At 35.9% G+C, this 24,024-nt stretch overlaps 7 protein-coding genes across 7 annotated transcripts; 2 read left to right on the top strand and 5 right to left on the bottom strand.

Annotated features, from left to right (window-relative positions):
- Nucleotides 1–62: 62 nt before the first annotated feature.
- Nucleotides 63–3,721, bottom strand: LOAG_01580 (SPTF-3 protein). The gene is made up of 7 exons (XM_003137119.2): nt 3,292–3,721; nt 2,730–2,856; nt 2,168–2,265; nt 1,590–1,797; nt 915–1,149; nt 579–769; nt 63–496 (listed from the first exon to the last, which is right to left on the bottom strand). Exons 1-7 carry the CDS (start codon nt 3,487–3,489, stop codon nt 264–266), a joined length of 1,290 nt encoding a protein of 429 aa, XP_003137167.1. The 5' UTR covers nt 3,490–3,721; the 3' UTR covers nt 63–263.
- Nucleotides 3,722–4,354: 633 nt separating this feature from the next.
- LOAG_01579 (GTP-binding protein tag-210) lies at nt 4,355–7,479 on the bottom strand. The gene is made up of 8 exons (XM_003137118.2): nt 7,366–7,479; nt 6,762–6,873; nt 6,167–6,356; nt 5,714–5,903; nt 5,492–5,641; nt 5,108–5,259; nt 4,890–4,986; nt 4,355–4,747 (listed from the first exon to the last, which is right to left on the bottom strand). The coding sequence occupies exons 1-8, from the start codon at nt 7,435–7,437 to the stop codon at nt 4,517–4,519; spliced, it is 1,194 nt and encodes a 397-aa protein (XP_003137166.1). The 5' UTR covers nt 7,438–7,479; the 3' UTR covers nt 4,355–4,516.
- A 462-nt stretch (nt 7,480–7,941) lies between these two features.
- Nucleotides 7,942–9,977, bottom strand: LOAG_01578 (hypothetical protein). Its single transcript, XM_020445786.1, has 5 exons — nt 9,726–9,977; nt 9,310–9,403; nt 9,033–9,118; nt 8,565–8,760; nt 7,942–8,135 (listed from the first exon to the last, which is right to left on the bottom strand). The coding sequence occupies exons 1-5, from the start codon at nt 9,726–9,728 to the stop codon at nt 8,008–8,010; spliced, it is 507 nt and encodes a 168-aa protein (XP_020303794.1). The 5' UTR covers nt 9,729–9,977; the 3' UTR covers nt 7,942–8,007.
- Nucleotides 9,978–10,352: 375 nt separating this feature from the next.
- On the bottom strand, nt 10,353–13,043 carry LOAG_01577 (proteasome subunit alpha type-7). The gene is made up of 6 exons (XM_003137116.2): nt 12,938–13,043; nt 12,656–12,782; nt 11,975–12,099; nt 11,770–11,892; nt 11,245–11,424; nt 10,353–10,961 (listed from the first exon to the last, which is right to left on the bottom strand). Exons 1-6 carry the CDS (start codon nt 13,034–13,036, stop codon nt 10,836–10,838), a joined length of 780 nt encoding a protein of 259 aa, XP_003137164.1. The 5' UTR covers nt 13,037–13,043; the 3' UTR covers nt 10,353–10,835.
- A 576-nt stretch (nt 13,044–13,619) lies between these two features.
- Nucleotides 13,620–14,314, top strand: LOAG_01576 (hypothetical protein; the record flags this gene model as incomplete). Its single annotated transcript, XM_003137115.1, has 3 exons — nt 13,620–13,687; nt 13,848–13,942; nt 14,049–14,314. 3 exons carry the CDS (start codon nt 13,620–13,622, stop codon nt 14,312–14,314), a joined length of 429 nt encoding a protein of 142 aa, XP_003137163.1.
- A 398-nt stretch (nt 14,315–14,712) lies between these two features.
- Nucleotides 14,713–15,520, top strand: LOAG_01575 (hypothetical protein). Its single transcript, XM_020445785.1, has 2 exons — nt 14,713–14,870; nt 15,211–15,520. Exons 1-2 carry the CDS (start codon nt 14,861–14,863, stop codon nt 15,483–15,485), a joined length of 285 nt encoding a protein of 94 aa, XP_020303793.1. The 5' UTR covers nt 14,713–14,860; the 3' UTR covers nt 15,486–15,520.
- A 5,975-nt stretch (nt 15,521–21,495) lies between these two features.
- Nucleotides 21,496–22,836, bottom strand: LOAG_01574 (hypothetical protein; the record flags this gene model as incomplete). Its single annotated transcript, XM_003137113.1, has 4 exons — nt 21,496–21,684; nt 22,125–22,202; nt 22,313–22,436; nt 22,694–22,836. The coding sequence occupies 4 exons, from the start codon at nt 22,834–22,836 to the stop codon at nt 21,496–21,498; spliced, it is 534 nt and encodes a 177-aa protein (XP_003137161.1).
- Between the last annotated feature and the right edge of the window lie 1,188 nt (nt 22,837–24,024).

The raw sequence follows: 24,024 nt of genomic DNA, 5'->3' as shown, positions 1-24,024 counted from the left end.
TCACTGGACATATTTGGGAGAGAAAATCAACCAAAAATAAGTTTTTGAAAAACTGCAAATTTCCCAAAGTAAGAAATCTTTACCAGTCCCTTGGCCAGTTAAATATGAATCTCTACATTTGAAACTGTTTTTGTTAAAAAGCTCAAACGACTCGTGCATAACTCGATCAAATTCACACTGATAAAAGAAATTATGAAACCGAACCAGATTTTCATCAACAATTTACAAGCTGTAACACAAACAGATACAGCAACACATCACCACTAATTTGAATTAATGATAGTCGATTGCTGTGTGGTAATCAGATTCGTCTGTGATGAATTGACCTCCGCTGATGCTACTGCCCGTACAGTTGCATCTACAGATCCACGTGCCCGTGCGCTTAATTCTGAATTGCCATGTCCACGTACTGTTGAATGCGTTCTTTCGTGTTTCGTTAAATGATCTGATCGCATAAATTTTTTGCCGCAGTGACCACAAGCAAAACGTTTCTCACCTAAAAAAAAAAATTATTTCATACCAAACTTTCATTCGGGGTTCAATTGAAAAGATTCTGAAGCTAAAAAATGAAGACAAACCAGTATGTGTCCTACGATGCCGTTGCAATTCATCGGAACGTGTGAACCTCTTTTGACAGTGTGCCCAATCGCACGCAAACGGTTTTTGTCCTGCATGTCCTCTTAAATGCGCTCGCAAATGTGATGTTTTCCCGTAGGTTTTTTCACACAAGTGACAAATGTGCAAACGCTGCTTTTCACCACTTTTCACCCTTAAAGGTGAAAACAATGCATGATTTTTCTGCCTGAACACTGTTGAAGAAACAAAATAAGTGTAATATTAAATCAAAAAATTTAGGAGCTGGAAATTCTAAAATTCCTAATTATTCTCTGCCAAACAGAAATTAGAAAGCTTACAACTTATTGTTAGTACTGTTTTGACAGTTCGGGCAGTTGCACGCAGTTCTTTTGGGTGTTTTCTGCTGCTTATATCCTAGTTGGTGGCCTACAGTTGAAGCACTTGGTGTAGCATCGAATTCATTTTGACGACTGTAACGATATCCTTGACTGGGTGTCTCTGCTGTATCGCCTGCTGCTGTGGTAATTATCCACTTCTGGGGATCATTTGGGTCTTGGATGAAATGCAAATTTCCTACAATACATGCTCTCAAGGGATCTCAAAAGCGTAAAACCCTCCCTTCTTCATCATTATGTTTTTAGTGGTAAGAAGCAGTGGTACCAATTTTCAGCCATTTTCAGCGAATGAGCTATAAACATATATGATGACTATTCTGCAAAAATAACACAACAGAGTTAGCCTAACGGAATGCGTATTTGAGAGTTTTTTTCAGAGACGGTTTGAAAACCAATCACTTCAACGGTTTGTCCATACTATAAGGGTGATAATTTAATTTTTCCATTCCCTCGCATTGGCGCCAAATTATCGTTTGATCAATGAATTCTTCTTCCAATTTATTTTTCTAGCTATAATATTTTCGCAAAAAACCCACAAATGAATTGTATAAAGTTAAGAGATAAAATTTAGGTTTAATCAGTAAATCCCTGAAGAACTGTCAAAATCGATAAACAAACCTAATTTTATCCTTTGTTGAGTGATGACACCATTAGTACTACCATCATCTATCTCTTGTTTCGTATTTGTCTGTTGCGGTTGTTGCATTTCCACATTTCGCATTTGCTGTAGAGTTTGCTGCTGCAGATGATGAGGTTGCGTATGTAAACTGGCTAATACTGGTTTCGTATCTGGAGCCGGATGCATCTGCAGCGGTATAAATGCTATCTAAAAACATTAAAGTGATCGTAAGTCTTCATACCCAAAATCCACAGTTTTACTTTAGCAAAAATTAAGACTCTTTTATGCCAATAGGAGGATTTAAAATGGTAGGATAAATCCAACGGGCCAAACTCCATTAGAAGAGGCTTCCATCAAATTTACCCTGTAGTTTTAAAAATTTATCATTCACCAGAATTTACTACCCGCAACAACACTGATAAATCCTAGAATCAGTAGTTTGCATAATTTGTTTAGTTGTCCGATGTCCAGTTTCCTTTCTGATTTGGAACTCCAGACTAGCTGGAGAAGTCCATCAAAACTAGGCTTCTATTTTTCTTTCAAAAAAATTTGAATTCGAGAAATCAAAAAAAAAAACCTGTTGCGGTGGTTGATTGGGACCAGCTGTAGGTTGTTGTACAATGTAAAACTGATTAGTCTGCTGGATACCGGTAGGTTGAATTGGTATTGAAGGGCCTGGAAACACTGCTGCAAATCTTGATAAAAAGAAATGATAGTGGGAAATAATGCGAACGAAAGAAGGTGGATTAGTTTGATTAAAGGAAGCGGAATACATACTAAGGTACAATACTTGACTAGCTAAGTTGAAATGTGATAAAAGTTCCTGCTTAATTCAATTTTCATAACCCTTCATGTAGTTGAACATATTTCATCCTTCTCCGTTATTAATTTTGAAAAGACCTATACACTGTGCTTTCGGCTGTTTAATTCACCTGTTCAACAAAAAACAGATATTGCAGATTTGCTCCAGAGCAAGCGAGTATATAATTCAAAATGAAAGATAAGAGGTTTAGCTCCTTTATAGTTCCGAAAAAAAAATTTGCACAGATAACTGCAGAATGCTAATTTTCTGAATAGGAGGAATCCTTCCAACTGTTCCGTCACGTTTTGCCTCATTGTAAAGTGACTGTAAATCTTACTAGCAATTGCCGGCTGCTGTATCACCAAGAATTGTTGAGTTTGTCCTGGTCCTGTTACCGGTATGAGCTGAACCTGGGTCGGTTGCTGTCCATTCTGATTTTGAGTGGCAATTGGTATGAATTGCACCTGAAAAAAAGTTTTCAAACAAAATGCACATGTCCTTAAAGTGGAGCAATTAGGAAAGTTATGCTTTGAATATGAAGCTCAAATTCTGATTTTTAATGCAAAGAGAGAGAAAGATAACTGTATCGGAGATGGATGAATGACATTTGAAAATCTGTGTTTTTAGAATGTAAGGGTTAGATAGGCTTTTTTGAGCAGGTATATTTTGTTAACTTTTCAAGTTTTTATCGCTTTATCTAACAAAAATAATGAAATTAGACATGGTTTTAACAGAACTGCAAATTAATACCAAATTTGGGAGAGAGTTGCGAAATAGGAGTATGCGATGTACCGCCCTGTGCACCATTCACCTTCCATCCCATCTTTCCGTGATCCCATCTTTCCGTGACCCGGGAAATAAGTTTGGTAAATTAGGGGGTTAAGTGAATGAAGCTTTACCTGCTGATGTTGTATAGGCGTGGCCTGAGGCTGCGACTGCTGTATCACGGCAGGAGTACCATTCGTACCGGCATTACCGGTGATAGGTTTCGGCAGTATGGGAGTGTCCTGCGTCGCTGGAGGTTGTGTCGTGGAGGGTAACGGCGCTGCCGGATTGGACGATGGCTGCTTGGGTAGGATAGGGGTGGTCTCAGCCATCGCGGGGCGGGGGCCACCTGTGCTACTGTTGCAGCTCCTTTCTTATACGGATCACACTAGGCGGAGGCAGGCCGTGCTATGACCTGTCAACCCTTCCGATTATACGTCACCACACACTTACGTCTATTTGCTTGGGGTGGCGCAAGCCTACGCAACGCTCTGACAATTAGAGTAAGGATTGTCAAGGAAGAAAGCACACCTCTCTGGTAGTCTCTAACAATCGATTCAGTCAATTCTGGTGGGATGATGGGCGGAGCATGGAATTAATGCGGCCCAACTCGTTGAATGGGTGTGTTTCTGTAGCGAAAATGGGCGTGGCATCGTACTCATGCCAGAGACGACCTATTGCATTAAGGAGTGGGTGATACTAGCCATCGCCACGCGATATGCCTTTCCGGTACCAGACAAGAACACAAGCTGTTGTTTTGATGCTACTTAGCAGCACTGCACTGTATTACTAATCAGAACAGACATTTGTACGGCTGTGCAGCTTGCAGAGATCCGCCGTGATAAAAGTTCATTGTGGATCATTTACTCCGCTCGAGAAATCTCAGGTGAGTGGGCCACAGTTAAATAGTTTGGTGGGTTCATAAGATGTTGTTTAACAAGACTAACTCATGAAGCTGATCTTTCGCGATGACTTGTGGTGTCACATTGAGACGCAGGAGCTCATTATCAAATTTTTTGTAGGTTCGTTATTGAATCTCTTAGATCGAACTGTCCACACTTTGTCCCCAGAGTAAATTGTCCCGCTCATGGCTGTTTTGTTCTTGACGTTTATTGTACGTTTATTCAACAGGCAATATAACTTTAACAAATGAACAGTAAAGAACCACAAAAATTCCTTTTCCTTGCTCTCCTCCTATGCATTTAAATTTTAAATTCCTACAATAATGCTGAGAAACAAAAAATGTATGAGTATCACGCATGCGCTACCAAGCTCCTATCTTGCATCCATCTTCAAATCAGCCCTAACACTGTAAGTCATTCATTTCGGACTTTGTCAATTGAATCACCCAACGGCACTTCATTTCTTTTTAGTCGTAAGACCAGCACCCGCATTAAATTTAAACAATATTATATCACCATCTTCAACAATATAATTTCTGCCTTGTTGACGATACTTTCCCGCTGCCTTCACAGCAGTTTCGCTGCCCAACTCAATCAAATCGTTTATCTTACATACTTCTGCCATGATAAATCCTTTTTCAAAGTCCGTATGAATCCTTCCAGCAGCTTGCGGCGCTTTTGTTCCTTTCTACAAAGCACAACATTGATTTCAGTTCCCATAATATCGATTCCAGTTGTTTTTAATGAAAAATAATTTTATTCAGAAATTGGAACCCTAAAATAAAAATGTTGCGTCCCAAATGTCGCTTTGAAATTGCAATCAAGCCTACCTGGATTGTCCACGCCTTCACTTCATCCTTACCACATGTGAAAAAGTATTCAAGTTGTAGCGCCTTGTAACCGGTTTTCACAATTTTATCCAGTGCGCTGAAATGAGTTGCCAATAGACACGAAAGAACAAATGAAAGGACATGAAAAAAAAAGTGCATAAGCACAAATCAAACATTCTAGTAGATTAGATTCAGTTTGAAAAACTAAGGAAACACACCTTGTTGTATTCTGTCCTTTCAAAAAGGCGACTCGCTCATCCTCTGGCATTTCCATAAGCTTCAACTCCAACATGCCACTAAATGGAATGCAAACTGCGTACGGGTCATTCTCACTCAACCAAGTTTTAATTTTTGATAGCCATTTATTTTTCTGTAAATGAAAACAACATATTTATTTCTCGGAATAAAAAAAAGAAAAATACTAACTGTTTTGGAACCATTCTTGAAATGTTGTTAAACAACGCCGAGGGAATGGAGTTCGTGCGAACTCCATTTGCAAATAATGACAAGAAATTAATAACTCTCCCAAAAAGTAACCTTCAGCTTTCATGGATAATTAAAGCACCGAAACTCTCGAAAATCCTCAGCATCTGAAAGTTTACCTTCCTGATATAGTCCGCTTCCGAGAGATTGATCAGATAAACAATAGGCTTAGCTGTCAAAAGAAGGTGATGATTCAATGCTTCCACTTCTTTTTCATTCCATGTCATCAAACGAACAGGTTGACCACCCGTCTCTAACAGCTTTTTCACCTATAATCAAAAAGCCGGAGTATTTTCATTTTCTTCTGCTTATTAAACATTTTCCTCTTTTGTCGACATCACCTTCAATAGTGTTTCATACTCCAGCTTTCTGCTTTTATCACCACCTCTCATGATAATTTTCTCCATTTTATCTATAGCACCTTCCAGATACTGTAGGTCTTTCTTGACAAGTTCTCTTTGTATTATATCAAGATCCCGGACTGGATTAACTTCACCTTCTACATGCGTCACGTTGTCGTCATCAAAAGCACTGAAATAATTCTGCTTCCTAATCATTATCATGAAGCCATAAGATAGTCTATATAGTAGTAGAGAAGGTTTTGATTTTTGTCGCTTTTCTCCATAAACAAATTCGGTAGTTTTGAAACCGAAAGATCATTACTAAAAAATAATGCTCAATTCATGTACGTTGACTACTTTTATAACTGAATTCCATTCACTCCTTTTCAAATCTCATAAGTGGATGTTATGACTGTCAAAGGATTTAGATACTAATTTATGCTCATTACTAACCGACAAAGATGAAAAAGCGCGTCGCATGCACTAATGTGTGACAGAAAAGCATTTCCAAGACCCAATCCTTCAGAAGCACCACTCACCAAACCAGCAATATCAACAACATTTAAAAATGCCGGCACTCTACTGAGCGGCTTGAAATGCTGTACTAGCCAATCGAAACGGTTATCATTAACGGGTACGCGACCTAAAGTGATAATGAACTTCGTTCCAAGACCAGAAAATGATAAATGATGCTTAGAAATGGCCCAAAAAATAAAAACTCCGTTATTTAGAGGAGATGTATAGAGACGGAGGAAAGATAAATGAAGGAGACATACAGAAATTCAAGATACATTGCACTGAACAAAGCGAATAATATTTCTACAAAGTTAATAATATCTTTAGGAATACTTTTATGATGCAGAAATCCAAAGGCAACTGAATTTTACAGAACTTATAAAGTTTTCATAAACTTGTAAGAAATAAAAAGCACAGAACCCATCCAGTAGTGATAACGACGACCACTGCAAATAAGGAAGTGATATTGAGTATTTTCTGTAATATCAGCGGGAAAACAATGCAAAGACCAAATTAATTATTTCAAACTTACTTTCGTTAGGATCAATTGTACAGAAGGGGAAATTTTCTGCTTGTGCTTGACTTTTCGTTAGTACATTGAAAAAAGTGCTTTTCCCGACGTTTGGAACTCCAAGAATACCCATCTAAATTGAAAATAACCCATTATATCACCTCTACATAATCACAGTGACATAACTATAAAGATATTACAGTCTTTAAGCATAAATAGTAATATTTATTTTGGTTCACATTCACGCATCATTTACAAGAAAAATCTCAACCGATCATAACGAAATAACGGCAGTACCAACTGGACAAACCATGAGGGTCCAAGAAGCTTCAAAAACAAAGAAGACGTTGCAGCATTTGGTCCAACAGAGCCAAGCAGTTCGCATGGGGAAAGTCTAACCACTGGTGGGCAAAATAGGATTTGAATCCTGTTTTTATCAATCACAGGGGAAGGCTATATGCTCATGCATTCATGAAACCATCAAAGAATACAAACAACAATGCATGATTCTGTTGTTTCATAACTGCCAATGAATTAAAAAGTTCCTCTGTAAATAATAATCCCACCAACAGCTTCCCCACCAAAAATCAATATTACTTCGTGAAAACACAATACGGACAACAACCTTTAAATTTGTTCCTATTCGACCCATTAGCGGCAGATGCTCCTCTCCATCACCTTTTTTTTTTGGTGGCATTGTTCGTCCACTTACTATTAACTAGTGGCTGGACCGCTGAAAAACAAAGTCATAATAAGCTTAGTATTGAGTAACGTGTTATTCGCTGAAACAATTCAGATGTCACACTGAACGTGAATCGAATACAGTGAAATTAAATCTACGTTACTAGTTACAACCTATTCATGAAAATTGTTGTCTTTCATGAACACGACCACCTGTAAACAAACTAAAAAGACAAAAATAGACGAATTAAATGCTGGTTGAAACCGAATCTTTACCAACATAATAGAACAAGACAGCAAAGGAAACAAGCAGATGTATTACCTTAATGAAGTTAAGCAAAGGACCGAACTGTTTATTTTTAGGAAAGTAAAAAATTGCTAGTTCAGTTCGATTAAATGAATCTATTTTCGAGCACACTAGCACCGTACAGTCAAAAAAAAATATCTGTTCATTTTTGGGAACGTTAGAAATCGCCAGCTGATGCAAAACAATTTTTTTAAAATTTTATTTGAAAAAAAAGGAACCACATGAAAAACATATGTAAAAAAAAGTGAAAAACAACACGGAGAATAAAATTTCGGGAAATTAATGATACATTGGTCCTCGCGGTGGGAAAACTTGTGGAACAACGAAGGGCGGTGCACCAGGCATTGGTTGGGGCTGCATCATTCCCATACCAGGACCACCAATACCACGTACTGCTCCTTGCAAACCTAAAAATTACGGAAGATTAAAATTAACATCTAACAAAGATGTGATAAGTGAACGTTCTTATTATTTCACTATCTGAATAAAGTCTTTCGAACATACGCTTTCGCTGTCACAAAAATTTAGAAGAGTTCTCTAAAAAAATAAAGAATTCTCTTGAGTGAATAAAGAATTCTTTTCGAACAGTTTGGAACATATAGCCTTATATTATTTTTTTAAAAACATACTGCTTTTCTCGTATACAACAAGGAGCTCCAACTTGAAAGAAATTTATTTCTATGCGATGAAATAATAATAACAGGATTTTCCCCCTTAGTCATGGATGGGCTCGTAATCCATGTAGTACACTTTTACCAGCCCGCTGCATTTTCTTTCTCTCTTCTCATCCAAACAGTTCAAACTGCCATGCTTAGAAAGAAGTCAAAAACACTAACCAGGGGCAGGTCCAGGAGGTCCGACTATGGGCGGTCCTATGCCACGACCAGCTGGTTTTGCTGCACCAGGTCCACCAATATTTCCGGCCTTTCCCTGCTGTTTTGAATCCTCATCCTGTTCGTTAGACTGGACAGTCATTGAAACTATGTGTTCACCACGCAACAATACAAGACCCAGCGTCCGTTTCTCTTCTCCCTAAAAAAAAATACACACAGTGAAACTGCATATAAAAAAATACTAAATAACTATGCCAGAAAAACGGCTATGGGCGATTTGCTGACTTGAATTGCCCTTTTCCTGATGATTACTTCACTCAATGCTCTACTACTTACTGTTGGTACAGGAATAATAAAATCATTTGAGAAACACAGTACAGCACAAAGAAGCATAAATGAAGTTTTGGTACTTCCAACTGTGTGGAACTGCCCAATATATGAATTTAGATATTTAGCTATAAATCACGTTACCTCAGCAATCTTTTTGCCCGGTTTTGGTTTGATCCGACGCAGTTCTTCACAATCGCACAGAAGAATATTCATATGTTTGTCGAAAGCTAAAGCAAATAGTTATTCAAATATATGTGGTCAAAGTGTAATATCCACAAGCTCTTGCTATGTTGACATGAGATGTGGTACTTTAGAATTAATATTATAGATAAGAGTAAGTGGAATGTAATATGTGAATGGATTGCACTGCAACTTCATTACAAATTTGAAAGCTTTACACTAAAAAAGTTGAGCATACCTTTAAAGTATCCAACGAAGGTCCTAGAATCCAATAATACCACCTTCATCTTGCGGTTCAAATGAGACATCATTTTATTGTTTTTGCTAATCGTCTGTAAAAATAATAGTACCGCAAGAAATATTTGAACAAGAACATATTTCGGGACCCAGAGTAGAAGAAATATTTAAATTAAGCAGTGAAAAATTATCACCGAAGACAGCTCGGCTCACTAAAAGTTGTATCATTTGAATTATTTGAATTATTATTGAATTATTGGAAATATTTGGATCACTTAAATTGTCATTCAAATTATTACTTATTCATAACAGACGAATTCTGCTATGAATTAGGAAAATTGTATCGACAGAAAGATGGATGAATTAAATTATTACTAGTAACCAAGAAAAAGATGATTAAATCAAATTGTCACTTACCATGTTGACAGTTTTAGATTCTTTTATTCTCGAATAAGCAACTGCAAATTAAAAACTGCAAATGATAATGGCACGTAGATGAATAAGCCAGAAATACTGCCTACAAACTGATAAATAGCTGATGCTGAACTTTTTTAAGAAACTTGGTAGAGTGAGTTTGCAGATTTCGTGAGTCACAGTAATACCGTTAGAAAATAATGACTCAAACTCGCTAAAAATTGCGTTATTGGAATTATCATTTATTCAGAATAGACGAGTGTTGTTAGGGGACTAGCATGTATTAGCGTCTACTTCAGCATCACTTAGAGGTTACTTAAATTGTTACGAGGATAGTAACTATGAAAAAGATGAAAAAAAGAAATCGAAATTTGCCCCCTAACAACTCTCCCTGTTGAGTATAACCTCTGTAACAAATGATCCCAATACCGAACTGCTTACATTGACCCACCTTATCGGGAACTTCGCAACGGAGGCGGAGTCGACTGTTGCCCCACCCATACGCACTACATCAGTGAACAGGCTTGATAGAGTAAGAACGCAAAAGTTGCAAAGCAGCAATTATTTACCTGCCCTTTGTATGTGCACTGCATGGAAGTTCCGAGTTGTTAGGAAAGCATGCTACAAGTTGTAAAATTTATTCCCATTAACATAGCAATAACTGATTAATACACAACATCGGAGTGCATGTGAACATTACAAACAGCTACTTCAAAAAGAGCAAATCAAAACTGACATTGAAATCCATGTAAATGTAGCTAGATACCCAAACAGGTTGTCACTTTTTATATTTCCTCCTTCAAAAGAACATTTTTGCATTTGAATAATCCGGTGACAATAAGAAAAAAAGGAAGGTCAAGGCAAGGACAGTCATACATGAATGATGCTATTCTAGGTTCAAAGCACATGACTGGTCTTTATTATAACATATATTCTAAGAAATCCTCCCCATTTTAAAATACGAAACACTTCAAAATGTTCCCATTTCAGAAATAAATTATGATAAAGTTTGCCAAAAATATCGGGTAATTCACGTATTTCGTTAATCAATTACGTATAAATGAATTTTGTGACGAATATGTCCACAAACAAAATGTCGAAAATAAAAAAGAATCACTTCAGCCCGGTAGCTTTTTTTGCTGTTTCTTCTGCTTCAGCTTCCATTCTTTCAACATCAACAACTTTAATTAGTTCTTCCACTTCTTCAGTTGGAAGAATTCGATAGTCCACCGTGCGTCCCTGAACAGATGGACTATTTCAATAAAGTTCATAGCATGATACACTACAATAGGACAAACATCCTAATGAAGAATGAAAAAAAAGCAATAATCCCTTCTAGTAAAATATCATCAAGAATCAAAACTCAAATTTGGTGTCTATTTACTTATGCAGAGTAAAAGATGATTATTAACAGCCTCTATTACAACTTACAAGGGCTTTTTATGAGAAAAAAAGAGTAAAAGTAGTTAAAATTCAGTTTGATTCGTTTAAGTTTACTACTGAAGAGAAAAAGGGTAATAACTGGTTCAGTGGACAGCTTCATGACAGCAATTTCGATATTTTGAGCACCACTTTGAACCACTTGCGATAAAGCTTTCACTACCAGTTTTAAAACGCTTGCTTCATCCGCTGCTGTCTCATCGTTGTAATGTTCTTCTAGATATTCTCGCACTGGCTTCTCACCACGACCTGTTGAATTTGCCTGAAAACTGCGTCCGGTAGTTAACTGGAAAAGTTTCATAATTGGAACAGGAAACTACAAACATAAGCCACTTTACTTCATCTACTATGATAGAAAGGAAATTGAATGGACGGAACGTTCCTTCAAGCAGAACGCTGATGTGCAGTATGTAACCAAACAACTGATTTAGATCCATAGAAGGTATGTTAAGATAAATACTGCAAACAGATATCAAGACTGGTATATTAAGAAGTTCAAATACTGTAAATAGATATTAAAATTCTAAACTGAATAGCTGAGCTGAAAAATATCTGCTAAATTACTTTGTGATTATATATATTATTTTCAGTGGACATAAAAACTAACAGAATATTCGTAATATGCTCCTGAAGGTTCAGTTTTGAATAATCGCGGAGTTCCGTCAAAATCAAAGCCACCAATAAGCATCGATATACCAAAAGGTCTTCTTCCTGGGCTTTGCGTAAATCTCTGCAAAATGTAGAAATCTATAATTCTGTCAAGTTTTGCAATCTAATCAGTGTAATGAAAAGAAAGTAATCAAACGACGAACTTGTTTAGTGTTCGCAATAAATCGCGCAATATAGCCTACTGTAACGGGATCTTCAAGCGTCAATTTATATGATTGACATTCAATTCGTGCTCTATCTACTAAAACGCGTGCATCTGCACTAAGACCTGCAAAGACATGCTGATTCTGAAACCATAAATTACATCAGATTTCGTGATGATATTTATTTCATCAATCGTTTGACAAAATTTCCATAAAATTAAGCTATGACCTAATATGAATCTAAACGTAAGTTTTTTTTACTCAAATTATCGTTGTTTAACTTTTGTTGTTCTTATTACTTGCTTTCGTTTTTCCGTCACAGATCATGCTTCGCATGCTTTTAATAAAAGTTATTGTGAATCATTTTCCTCTTTTATGGAACTTTGTACTTTATTATTGTGGCGACTCGTATTAGGTTTATAATCAGATCCAAACTATAGCCGTTTACAAAATATGAACATTCTTCAAAACTTCATATGGAACAGCTAATCAAATGCAATGCAATCGCCCGATCACTTTATAGTGTAAAGAAACGGTTTAATGGCAAACATTTCTCTCTATAGATCACTGTGTGGCCATATCAATCATGTAGATATACTACCACCAGAACATTTCTCTCTATAGATCACTGTGTGGTCATGTCTATCACGAGAATTCGAACTGTACGAGAAAATAGGCAACCTGCAAATGCAAGCATAACATGCTCATCGATGCTATGAATCTTGCGTATGGTACGATCATCCTGCAGTGTTGGTATCGACTTTTTCTCGACACCGATCACAACACAGTTTTTACCTCGCACACCAACCTGGAAAAATTTTGACAGAATCAACAATAATGAAGGAAACAAAAGAATTTTAATAGGAAAATATTTCTTGCAGGAATATTATGGTGAAATCAAAGAGAGATCCGTGACATTGAAAGGAGGAAAATGAGACAACATGCCAAAAATACTGAGATTACCGCAGTTGATCCTTTCTTGACCGCTTCTTGCGCATACTCCACCTGAAAAAGATGACCGTCCGGTGAGAAGATTGTAATGGCGCGGTCATATCGCTCCATCCCTGAAGAAGACATTAATTTACACGTCAGTAAATTCAGTTATAGACATCAGATTGAAGAACCGCAATCCTCACGCTGCCAAAGTTACCTCAGACCGTCACACCTCAACCTGGAAGTGTTATCTCTCAAAAAATGTAAATCATACCGGTCGCAACTCGAGTGCGAACCCAAGCCAGTGTGACAGTAACAGTAGTGCAGCATTACTTCGGATTTTCTCGTTCTTTGCCCATTACGAGAAATTCTCTCTGTTACTGATCCTCTGCAGGCCATGTGTATTATCTCTCAAATCCTTGAAATGTCCGTCATTGTTCATTTTCGTCACCACAGAAAATGTTACGGTGTGTGTGTGTATGAGGTTTACCAGAAGCGAGTGCGAAAGCGGTATTGATCTCTCCGGTCTCTCAGGAAGTCCGTTTGCAAGAAACGATTGGTAAATGGGTCAGTAGTATCTGAAGTGGAGCCACTTCCTGAATCTCATCACTACCGGCTACTGATCTGCTCTTTCCATCATTGATTTCTGTTATGCAAAAATGGAAATAAAACAGTTATTCATGAACCATTCGATTTGTATCTCATTTGTTCGATGTCTTTCGGTAGGTTGCTTGGCACATTCCGAGCTGATAAGAGTGTCCGTTGCACGAACAGGAAAAGGTCACTCGGGATGTTGTCCTCCTTGACAGCTACCTGCTTTAATTTGGGATATTAGATCTTTATGATACCTCAATATTTCAATTCTTTATAATACCTTGATGATGTGGAAAATTTTTGGAGATATATTTGGTTATGAGTAACACAATTGTTTAATTTAAAGGTTTGAATATTCATATCTAAAACCGTTCCAAATTCCTGCTGCCGGTTGCCATGGGAATTTGATCGCTATTGTCCATTTAAGAGTTGTAGAACTTAGTTCTCTGCCGTGCGAAACTTCGCATTTGCGCTGAACTGTGAACTTATATGAAGAGATTGTTGTGTTTGTTAACTAAACAGAACAAACTGGCTAGTTTTGTTTCAGCGATAAGCATAATTATCACGTTGTGTTTGGGTTCGATATGGTGCTCCCAAGATATTAGGGATGTGGAATCACCGGGAGTTCAAGATGACCACTGGTTACTGCTATCTGGGATTGGCGAAAATGATTGCAAGGGTGACGAGAATGACTGGATAAAGCCCTCTGTTATCGGATATTTGGTCGGCCTACTTACCGGCGCTGTTTTTGGTGTCGCTCTATGTGCAGCATTCATTTACCATTGTATCCTTAAGAATCTCAAATTTCTGTAGTGATCAAAGAAAAATTTATCGACTGGGTGTGCTATTTGTAATAATTTTCTGTTAAATATATAACATATACAACGTGTAAGTTCCATTTGTGGCGTTCGTCGTCAGTACTGTGACCATCGTTTCTGTCATCGGATCAGTTTTGAAATAGTTGGCACTGGTAAGGCAAGTCGTGCTGAATGTGTTCTCATCTGCTTAGATCTTACTGAAATAACAAACGCTGTATCGTTACATTAGAGTTACGCTTTCTCCAATGACCCCGGTGCGTTTCTCTGGCATTAAAGCATATCCTTCTATTTCATTCCGTCGAATTTTCCTGAAATCAACTTTCACGTCTTTCCATATCCGGACTGAATTGTTTCGAAGGAAGCATGTAGATAGCAGCTGTTGTTCATCAAGCCGTTTCAGCATTTTGAAGGATTGTTTCCGTTGCGGTTGTTGCGACAATAAATATGCAGATTTTTGGAAGTCAATTTCGGCGCACAGGAATTTAAATCAAGATCCCCCCAGTTGTTTTTCTTCAATTTAGTCGAAGCGCCAACATCTGAAATGTTGTCCGGTGGGTTAGCAGTCGTTCTTGAAGCTTTTTTTTTTTTATAAAAAGAAAAACAAACCATAGGGACAAGTTTCCTGAAATCACATTGGAATCTAGAAGGCTGGAAATTGATTTTAATTTAAATTGGTGTTCATTTATGAGACGATTTCGCATAGATAACTAGATCATCCGGTAGCATTGGTGCACTGTTTTTATTCCGCCTTGTTTTACTAGAGTTCCACATCAGGCAAAATAGTGCATTCTGTTCGCGACTCTCTGGCATTTAGATGATATCATTTACACGAAAACACTTCTTCATTTTTCGGGTTTATAAATGCTTATGACTTCAGTAATCAAGTTTCAGTATACAAACTGATAATGATATTCTTCACTGCGATTCAGTGCCAGAGAATATCAAATCGTGAACTCGACCTATTCCATCCCGGTCATAAATTACTGAAAGACAATTGGATGGTGGAAGATGAGGATGGAAATTGTGATGTCGTGGAAGAAGCTCTATGGAGTCGATACTTTTTTCGTGGCATGATAGTTGGCTTTTTAATTGGTTTATGTGGTGGTGTTTTGCTTGGCTTCCTTTGTTGGCAAGTTCAGGTACATAAAGAAAGCTATAACTTATAAAATGGACTAACAAATTGGCTTTTAGAGAAAGTAACAGCTACTTCAAAATCTAGCCTGTTATATCATGAAAAATTTTATAGGATCTTACTTGGATAAGTCTTCTTCAAATTTATTATACAATCTTATTTCGTTTTCAATGCTTATCCAACAATATCATATGAGAAATGCTCATATTGAACCTCAGCCTGGCACACAACACTTTACTCAAGCCAGTTTTACAATTTCATAGGGGATTTTACCTTCCCAGTTTTATCTCTCAAATCACAAATGAGTAGACAATACTTCTTGCTTCCGACGTTATTATCAAATGTGTTTAATATGAAATTTGCGTCTTTATCACTGTGGTCTTTACTGTATAAACTATTTAATCTCCTGTCTTCATACTCTGTCAGACAACTAAAGATTTTGCAATGATACTTAGACTATTCTCCGAGTGTGGAATATCCTCTCAAACTCAATTTCATCAGTAAAGAATAAACATGGTGATAAGAGCAGTGCCCCTTATATTTGAATATGGCCTGAAAAACTGAACCATTTTTGGAAGCCTACTTTCTTCTCCTTGTCCTTTTGATCCCAATATATGACATGTTGCTTTTGGTAAATAATCATAATATCAGTTGGAAGGAAATCACAGAGTGCCAATTAGGATATGATTTCTGAGCACGGTAGATGGGAAGTTTTTGCTATTTATGATAATCACTTAAAGTAAAAAATGTGCAAATTTCCAAACCATTATAATCTTGAGCCTGTGGTTTGAAGCAATATCAATTTTTAATCATTAGATTAATGATTGGGATCATTCTATCTTAAATTTGAATTTGTTGGATCCATCACATTTCCAAACCCCTTGAAGAACTTTTATTTTAGAATTTCCACTTCCTTTCTTTCAATACTATAATTGTTTGTTAGTATGCTTCGTTTGCAGTACTCTTAAACATTGTAATATTCGTGATGTTTTTGTTCATTAAAGTTTTAAGCACATTTACAGCACTTGAAATTTAATTTTATTTAAAGAAAAGTGCAAATGTTTCTGTCCCATTTTCTGGAAGAGATTGAAGTTCCTGACAACAAATGAATATTTAGGAATTAACTAGTGTGATTTATTATGCCATTCTGCTGTATTCTATATTAAATTTTTACATAGAAATCTTTTCAAAAAGATGCGGACCTTAGAGAGATGCAGAAATATCTGGCAAAGCAGAAGAAGGACGAGAGGGTCGAGAATTCGGTGTATTTCTTGAACGTGGAAGGGCAATGGAAGCGAATTGTCCGTTTACGGCTTTATTTTCTTGACACTTTTTTCACACTTTTTGAATTGGCAATTTTATGCATAAAAATGATTTTTTGACTCCTACAATTTTAAATCAATGAAAACAACGAGAAAATAAAAGATTTTCAAAATATGTATATGTATTGGAAGTCAGATCTCAAAGTTTATGCATATAGTTGTGCCATATTTAATGGATAATTTAAATTTCCTGTACATCTGCTTCTAATTAAAAGATTCATAAAAGGTATTACAATTGAGAAATAGTTCATATTGCAGTTATAGATATGATAAGACTTTGTCATCACTTTTTGACATCGTATGGAAGTGATTTTGGATTAGTTCGCATAATATTTTGATTTGTTGGAGCGATTTGTAATTTCGAGTTATTTTAGATCAGTTGTGAAGAATTTGATAAAAATGATTTGAATGACTGACTTGACTAAAATTGCAATCGGAGAAAGCTGTGATCACAGAGGATTCGTGTCGTACGTCACTACCGCTTTTGTGTATACACTGAAAGTTTTTGAAAATGTTATATATGAAAGCCATATTGGAAAGAAAAGTACCAATTAGATGAATCGTTCGGTACAAATAACATTTTAAAAAATTGCTGGCTTTGCCGTAATATCTTTCCAGACTACTGCAACAGAAAACCTCAATTTCTTATTTATCCGCTAATAACTTTGCCGGGCAAATTAAAATTTCATCGGTTAGACGGTCCACAATTAACCAAATGTGTTCTTAAAATTATTACAATAGGGATGCAGTTTGCAAGTTTTCAAGATATCCGAAAGTTACATGCTAGCTTCAATCAGAATGCTTAGGTATACATAACTAAACTTTGGTTAATAGATTATCAGTTAATCAAACGGCCTGCACGACAGGTTAATTATATTAGTCGACAGATTATTAATTAATTTGTCCGTCTGAGAAACTGACAATTTTCAGATTCGTAACAGAGTCTCTTAAAAGGGAATAAACGTTACGTGACACCTTGTGAGAGCAGGCTGTTTCCGTTATATGATAATTGCTAAAAAAATAATTGCTAACTAAAATTATGCAGAATAGACAAGCTGAAGGAGAACAAATTCAGTCATTTTCTCAGAATTACGTAGAAGAGTGATTCAAGCTTTTCATAATTACTTGGCTTTGATGTGTTGGAAAGTAAGCACTGTATGTCAGGAAGTTTTGAAGTGGCATACTCTTGGACAGGATTATCACTGGTCACTACTGCGTATTTGTATTTGGAGTGATGTCAAGATTCGAGCAATCTTGATTAGTAATTAGTAAAAAGACATTTCAATACTTAATGATTTTCAAAATTTCGGAGCTAATGGAACAGATGATAAAATGATCGATCATTTTTTCTAAATCAGTCTGAGCTAACATCCCATTCCACCATTTTTTTTCAAAATGTCACACATGTTCACAGTGAATATGCTACTGTTGTTTACTTCCCTTTTCTTCACAAATGTCACCTTCGTTTTAGCGTAAATTCCATTTCAATTACCACAAATAATGTTTGCTTTTCGCGCAATATGAAATAATACTGAAATTAATACAGAAATATAAAATATAAAAATATGAAACATAAAAATATAATAATATTTTGGGAAAATAAAGACAGGAAAATACATTCAATGTCAATTAATAGAAGTAATTTGAAATAAATGAAATAAAATTTTAGTTGAATTCATTTTTTTTTAAATAATTTACCATGTTTATATGCTAAAAATGTCGTCGTCATGTCTTTGATATGTTTGATGCTTCCGCACTAATGCCACTTTTATAGTGGCAAATTTCTAATTAGAAATGTTATGCGAATGAATTGACAGAATATCCTATCTTTCCCTCTCATTTCTATAAATCGATATTTTTCCCTCTTAATGTTAAAATTTTCGCGCAACCATTACAGATAATTTCGAAATGGTTAAAATTTCAAATCGACAGACATCAATAACGCATCCATCCAACTGAACAACCAATTGAGGCGACATGGTTCTGCTGTCACAGTTACCGCTGATGTGCTTATTGCTATCATCACTACTACTACTGCTCACATATGCAAATTATGCCATTATAAGGGGAAAATCGTCTGTTGACAATGGTTGGCGTAATCAAATTGTTTTTCCATTCTCCCAAATAAGAGACAATTATTTTGAGGTTTGATGAGTAATTGTCCCCTCTGAGAAGTACGTTCATTTTACACACGCAAATTTATTCGATGAATGCGTAATTCATTGTGAACATGTACAAAATCATTCTACGCATTAATACGAAATATTCGCAAGATCTCGATCTGCTTGTCATCCATATGTAATGTGGGATTAATTTGATGTATCATTCGTGTCTTTTTCGAGGGATTTAAGCAAAAATTTGGTAAATTAATAAGTATCTTCTACAGTTGTTGAATTACATCAAATTGATGATTTATTCATGAGGCTATTTACTAATACAAAAACAAATCTGGAACCCCGTCCTGAATGCTAGTTGACCTCATTGTCTTTTGTTTAACGTATTTGTCCGTCAATTGAGTTTTGGTTCGAGGTCTTAATGAAATAGCACTTTAGTGAAAAATATCCCATCACTATATTCAAATATGTTATTGTATGGTTGCTATAGATAGTCAAAAGTCAATCGTAATAGTTACAGGATTTTCGCGACTTTCTCGAAATTCTCCCAGCTAAGTTTTTTTCGGGTCTTTTGGAAGGAAACTTAGTTTTTTGTCGGATAAAAAAACTCCAAGTATTGTCAATAAAATTATCAAGCGATACATAGGTGGACTAACAATTTTATTCGAACCAGATCGATATAGGAATCACTTAAAATTCATTTAGGATAAAGAAATCGTTAGCTTCTTACGAGAGGTAAACGTCAAATATGGAAATAGAATCTAAAAATTTTAAAACCTAAAAATTATCTCTCCACTTTTGGAATTTTTTTGAGACAGTTGCTGGTCGGTTTAAAATCGTTTTCACAATTTGACAAACAATATTTCATAACTACCTTCAATTTTCTATATGTTGGCCCATATTAAGCATATTTTGGATTGATATTTACACAGCTTTGGATGTTCTCGAATATGAAATGTATTTCTTTTTTGAAAAATGAGAAGTGTTCATTCTATTTCTCTTAAATACCAGTCAAGTATTCAGTCCGAAAAAAAACGGACACTTCTCTGATTTACTGATTACTGTTATCATTAATTATCTATCAAGTTCACTGAATACATTCGCCAGCACGGTTTTTATCTCACATATATGAGAGTCGTGATCCCATCATGGCAGCAAATCAATCAATGTCATAATTAATCTTACGATTTATCATTAATCACTACATTAGCAAAGCAAGCTATACTATTATAGTAAATAATTCTGCAGTAATTACTGATTTGTTAAACGGAATACTGCCAGTGCTGAGGAATCTGTATTATTTTAAAATATCCCGAAGTTCCCCGGACCTCTCATTTATTTGGACTGCGTAAAGCGGAGATGACTACCGCCCATAGGATTAGCAGTCGGGTTCAATCGTTTTATACTGTAACGTCTCTATAAAATGAATCAGCCATTTCTCGTAGAATAAAATTTCAAGTGACTTGTAGCTCATCCCCCCACTGGTTAAGGGTCAACTGTAATTCGCGTCAATTATTTGAATTATATTCATTTCGGGAGAAAATTCAAATTGTACTCTCATATATATCCGGTGCATTTTGATTTTGTTTTGAATTTTTATTTTTGAAATAATTTGATAATCAATGACTTGTTAAATTAATTGTTTAATTATTTCCCTTGGCTCAGATTGTCAAGACTTTTTTTTCATATGAATTTCTTTCTTCATTCTTTATGATTTAGAAATGGTTTTTTGAATTAGTTCTAATTTTTCCAATTTAGCTTTCTGTTCGAGTTCTAACAAACATCATTACTTTCTTTGGAAAAATTTGGGTGCAAATCAAAGATAGCACTTTGATGAACGACTTCGGATCATAATTTAAATTACAGCGAACAAAATTTCAATAAATGAGCCCTATTCATGTTATGTAGTAGAAGGATACGTCAACAGATAATGTAATCATCGACACACTACCTACCGTATCCTTATCTTTCATTCTCCTCCTTGCTCATTTGAACTGCTCGTCATGAAATTCATTTTCAGTAAACCTTTTTTATGAGGGTTCTCTACGATCGTCTCTTGTAAACGAAATTTGATTTGGGTTTGTTGTAGCGTCTTCGAGATTTTTTGAATTCCATGTGAAGCTTACGTGTTCTCGGCTACCTAATTTACATGCCTTTTCTGTACGAATCCTTGACGTTCATGTTACTATGGGTAATAAATTGTCATTTTGAGTTCCTCTCCTTGAGTACCACTGATTTCTTTTTTCATTCTTTAGATTTAAGTATTGCTGTATTCCTGTCAACAAGATTAGGAATACACTAAGAGTTTTAAAATAATCAGATCCTGAATAAATAAATTGGCAGATAAAGTAAGAAGATAATAATTTAATTTGCGCCTTCTGCGAGTCTTATAATTTAGGAATCATTATTGTAAAGATTAGGAAGTGCGGTTTCAGTGCAGAATCCTGGAACATCCGGCGACTGTCTTGTAGTGCGTTCGTTAAGGCTTCATAATACATCTAGTTACATGTAGTGGAAGAGTGTTTGTAAAATAATGTTTCAAGATCTAATCTTTTGTATAACTGTATGGAAGCGACAGTTGTCAGTTAGGATCGAAATTGACATGAAGCTAATCATTTGATAGAAAACAACTGATATCCACTGATCTGCTCGCATCGGTTGTAGCACCAATAGTTTGCACTTTGCAAATGAATTGGAACAACTGTCCCAGGCAAAAATGGTTGCTTTCACGAGTGGATTCTGATGCTAAATCCCATCTGTCCACTTTTTCTCTTAACATTTCGCATATAAATTTCATCTAAACATTTTTGAGTTTTTGGTGAAGAACTGTGGAGAAAAAATGCACTGCTGACATCAGTCATAGTAATGATAACAACATGGGTGGACGACATTCTGCTCTGAGGTCAAAGGTTGTGACTAAGATATAGCAGGTATGAAGAGAAGTTCGAAAGTCGAAACATTTAATAGAGTGTTAAAAAACACATAATGATAGTCTTCCTCTTTTTTTATTATTATTTCCCTTTGTATCTTTGCATTGTATTACCCAGTGGCCTCTTCTCAAATCATTTGTTTCAAAAATTTTCCTTACTTTTAAGGTATAAATTGCGATTTAAACAGCAAAGTTTTCAAAGCCCTGTAGTGCCATTGAATTGTACAAATGCAATGTCATATCATAGTTAGTCTTATGATAGTACTAAGGACGGCTCTAAATGTTAAATTAGGAGATAAGTTTCATACAGCAGAAAGTTTGCTGTGTGATACTGTTGTAGTTGGATGGGGCATATTCAAGTTTATCGGTCCCTTCGCAAATCTCACCTCAAAAAAAAACTTTAATTCACGAATTCCGAGAACTTTGAATTTCATTAGTTGAATTGATTAATGAGTTTCGTAAAAGCAAATGATGGCAGCACTTGGGAAAAAAAAACTTTTCTTGGAGCTTTCATTAATGGAGCAGTTGTTTGCTGGGAAAGAAGAGTGCCCTTAACTCTTTTACCGATACTGAAAATTGCTAATACTTGTTTACAAGCAATACCACACAGCTGACCTTTTCTTAAATCAATTAATCAATTTAAAAAATTTTCCCGCTATTATTACTGTGGTGTATAAAACCTTCTCACTTTCCATTGAAAATTTAAAATTTCGGAATTATAAAATTAAAAACGAACATCTTAAAAATGTTGTTACATTAATCCCTGCACTACTTTTGTATACTTCATCATTAAAGTTAGCAGCCGGATCAGTCCATGTATGAATTATAACCAGAAAAATTGATTTGTCACATTCCATATGATAACATTATAGTTGACTTCATTCCTCTCCATCTCTCTTTCACACCTTCAAAAAACGGCAGAACTAATATTTCAATTTGCATCTTTTGTGTCCATGTCTGTGTGTGCTTGTAGCAGTGTTCATGGCGTATACGGTAGGTGCCAGCTTGCGTCTTTGTCATGTCTCCTTAAGCGCCATCCTTGTTTCATGTCAACTGGTGCTGCATATGCAACAGGACTGGGATATTCGAATAAACCGATGATGCATTAATTGCTTTCCATGTTGGTAACACGGTAGCACCAAATTGCTTTTAATTAAGTTATTCCAATTTCTAAATGAACGGAATACGATCTGTCAGAACTTTCAGTTGGTCAGCACACATTTTAATGGTTATAATAAGCATGCTTTCTTGTTAGGACATCTAATTACAACACTTCAGTTTGGCAGTTGCCTAATAATATCGAGCACATGGCAAGACGATGATACCTGCAAAGTAATGATGGAATTTTCTAAATAAGGTCAAAATTGCGGACCAAGAATGTCTATCTTTCTCAATCAATGATATTTAACGAATTCTGTGACAAAATATATCCTCCACTTTGAGAGACACCTTACATGATACAGTCCTTTCGAATAATTGGACCAGCAACAGTCAACAAAACTTGACTCTTTGTATGCTAATGGGAAGTTAGGAGTAATACTCAACTAGAACTTACCTTACTCCTTACTAAATTAAATTAAATTACCACATTATTTGGCATTTCTTCCATGGGGAAAACCAAAGCGGAAGTATCGTAATGCTTAAAACTTGAGAGGAAAGTTCAAATTTAGATATCTTACTTCATCATATCGTACGTCTGAGAGTAGCGCAATGAGAATTTCCCTCGAAAAGCTTAACAAAAAAAACAGATGTCTCTAATTTGCAATCTCCATAAAACTGTAAACAATAATTTCGTTCATATGAGTCATTTTACAGCTCACGGTCATAAGATGGAGCAGTCGAAAGGCAGCACCGTACCCCATTTCTTTGTTTTTGTTTCCTTGTCCTATTCACTTCGTTGAATTTGACCTCCTTGACCCGTTGTCGGTTTTTTATTAGTAAACAAATTTCGTATCTTCCCTAAAGATTTTTGTTTCCCGCCGAACAGTGTGAACTAAATGCCTATTTGCAGTATGAAAATTGCCGTGATATGTTTGTTAGATAATTTTCGCGAAAGTAGTAAGCTTAGAGGTTAAAATATTGTTAAGATGTAACCGAGGAGACCATCTCTGACGTAGGTCTCGATTAACTTAGATTGTATTTGGCGGTACTACGCTCATCTACCATTTCTGTCACTTATAAGGTTAAATGTCCCAACCGATAAATGAC

Source organism: Loa loa, assembly GCF_000183805.2.
Source record: "Loa loa unplaced genomic scaffold supercont3.12, whole genome shotgun sequence".
In the NCBI taxonomy this organism is placed as follows: domain Eukaryota; kingdom Metazoa; phylum Nematoda; class Chromadorea; order Rhabditida; family Onchocercidae; genus Loa; species Loa loa.
This window is presented reverse-complemented; position numbering and strand designations above follow the sequence as displayed.

What these genes read in the sequence shown, in the direction of transcription:
- LOAG_01580 (XM_003137119.2), bottom strand. Translation starts at nt 3,489, where the DNA reads ATGGCTGAGACCACCCCTATCCTACCCAAGCAGCCATCGTCCAATCCG. An exon ending in CCAATCAACCACCGCAACAG is followed by an intron (nt 1,798 to 2,167) that starts GTTTTTTTTTTT and finishes TAATGTTTTTAG; the next exon opens with ATAGCATTTATACCGCTGCA. An exon ending in GCATCGTAGGACACATACTG is followed by an intron (nt 497 to 578) that starts GTTTGTCTTCAT and finishes TTTTTTTTTTAG; the next exon opens with GTGAGAAACGTTTTGCTTGT.
- LOAG_01579 (XM_003137118.2), bottom strand. Translation starts at nt 7,437, where the DNA reads ATGCCACCAAAAAAAAAAGGTGATGGAGAGGAGCATCTGCCGCTAATG. An exon ending in TACAATTGATCCTAACGAAA is followed by an intron (nt 6,357 to 6,761) that starts GTAAGTTTGAAA and finishes TTATCACTTTAG; the next exon opens with GTCGCGTACCCGTTAATGAT. An exon ending in GCGCTTTTTCATCTTTGTCG is followed by an intron (nt 5,904 to 6,166) that starts GTTAGTAATGAG and finishes GAATTATTTCAG; the next exon opens with TGCTTTTGATGACGACAACG.
- LOAG_01578 (XM_020445786.1), bottom strand. An exon ending in CTTCGTTGGATACTTTAAAG is followed by an intron (nt 9,119 to 9,309) that starts GTATGCTCAACT and finishes TATTTGCTTTAG; the next exon opens with CTTTCGACAAACATATGAAT. An exon ending in ACCTCCTGGACCTGCCCCTG is followed by an intron (nt 8,136 to 8,564) that starts GTTAGTGTTTTT and finishes CGTAATTTTTAG; the next exon opens with GTTTGCAAGGAGCAGTACGT.
- LOAG_01577 (XM_003137116.2), bottom strand. Translation starts at nt 13,036, where the DNA reads ATGGAGCGATATGACCGCGCCATTACAATCTTCTCACCGGACGGTCAT. An exon ending in TGTTATGCTTGCATTTGCAG is followed by an intron (nt 12,100 to 12,655) that starts GTTGCCTATTTT and finishes ATGTCTTTGCAG; the next exon opens with GTCTTAGTGCAGATGCACGC. An exon ending in TTATTGCGAACACTAAACAA is followed by an intron (nt 11,893 to 11,974) that starts GTTCGTCGTTTG and finishes TACATTTTGCAG; the next exon opens with AGATTTACGCAAAGCCCAGG.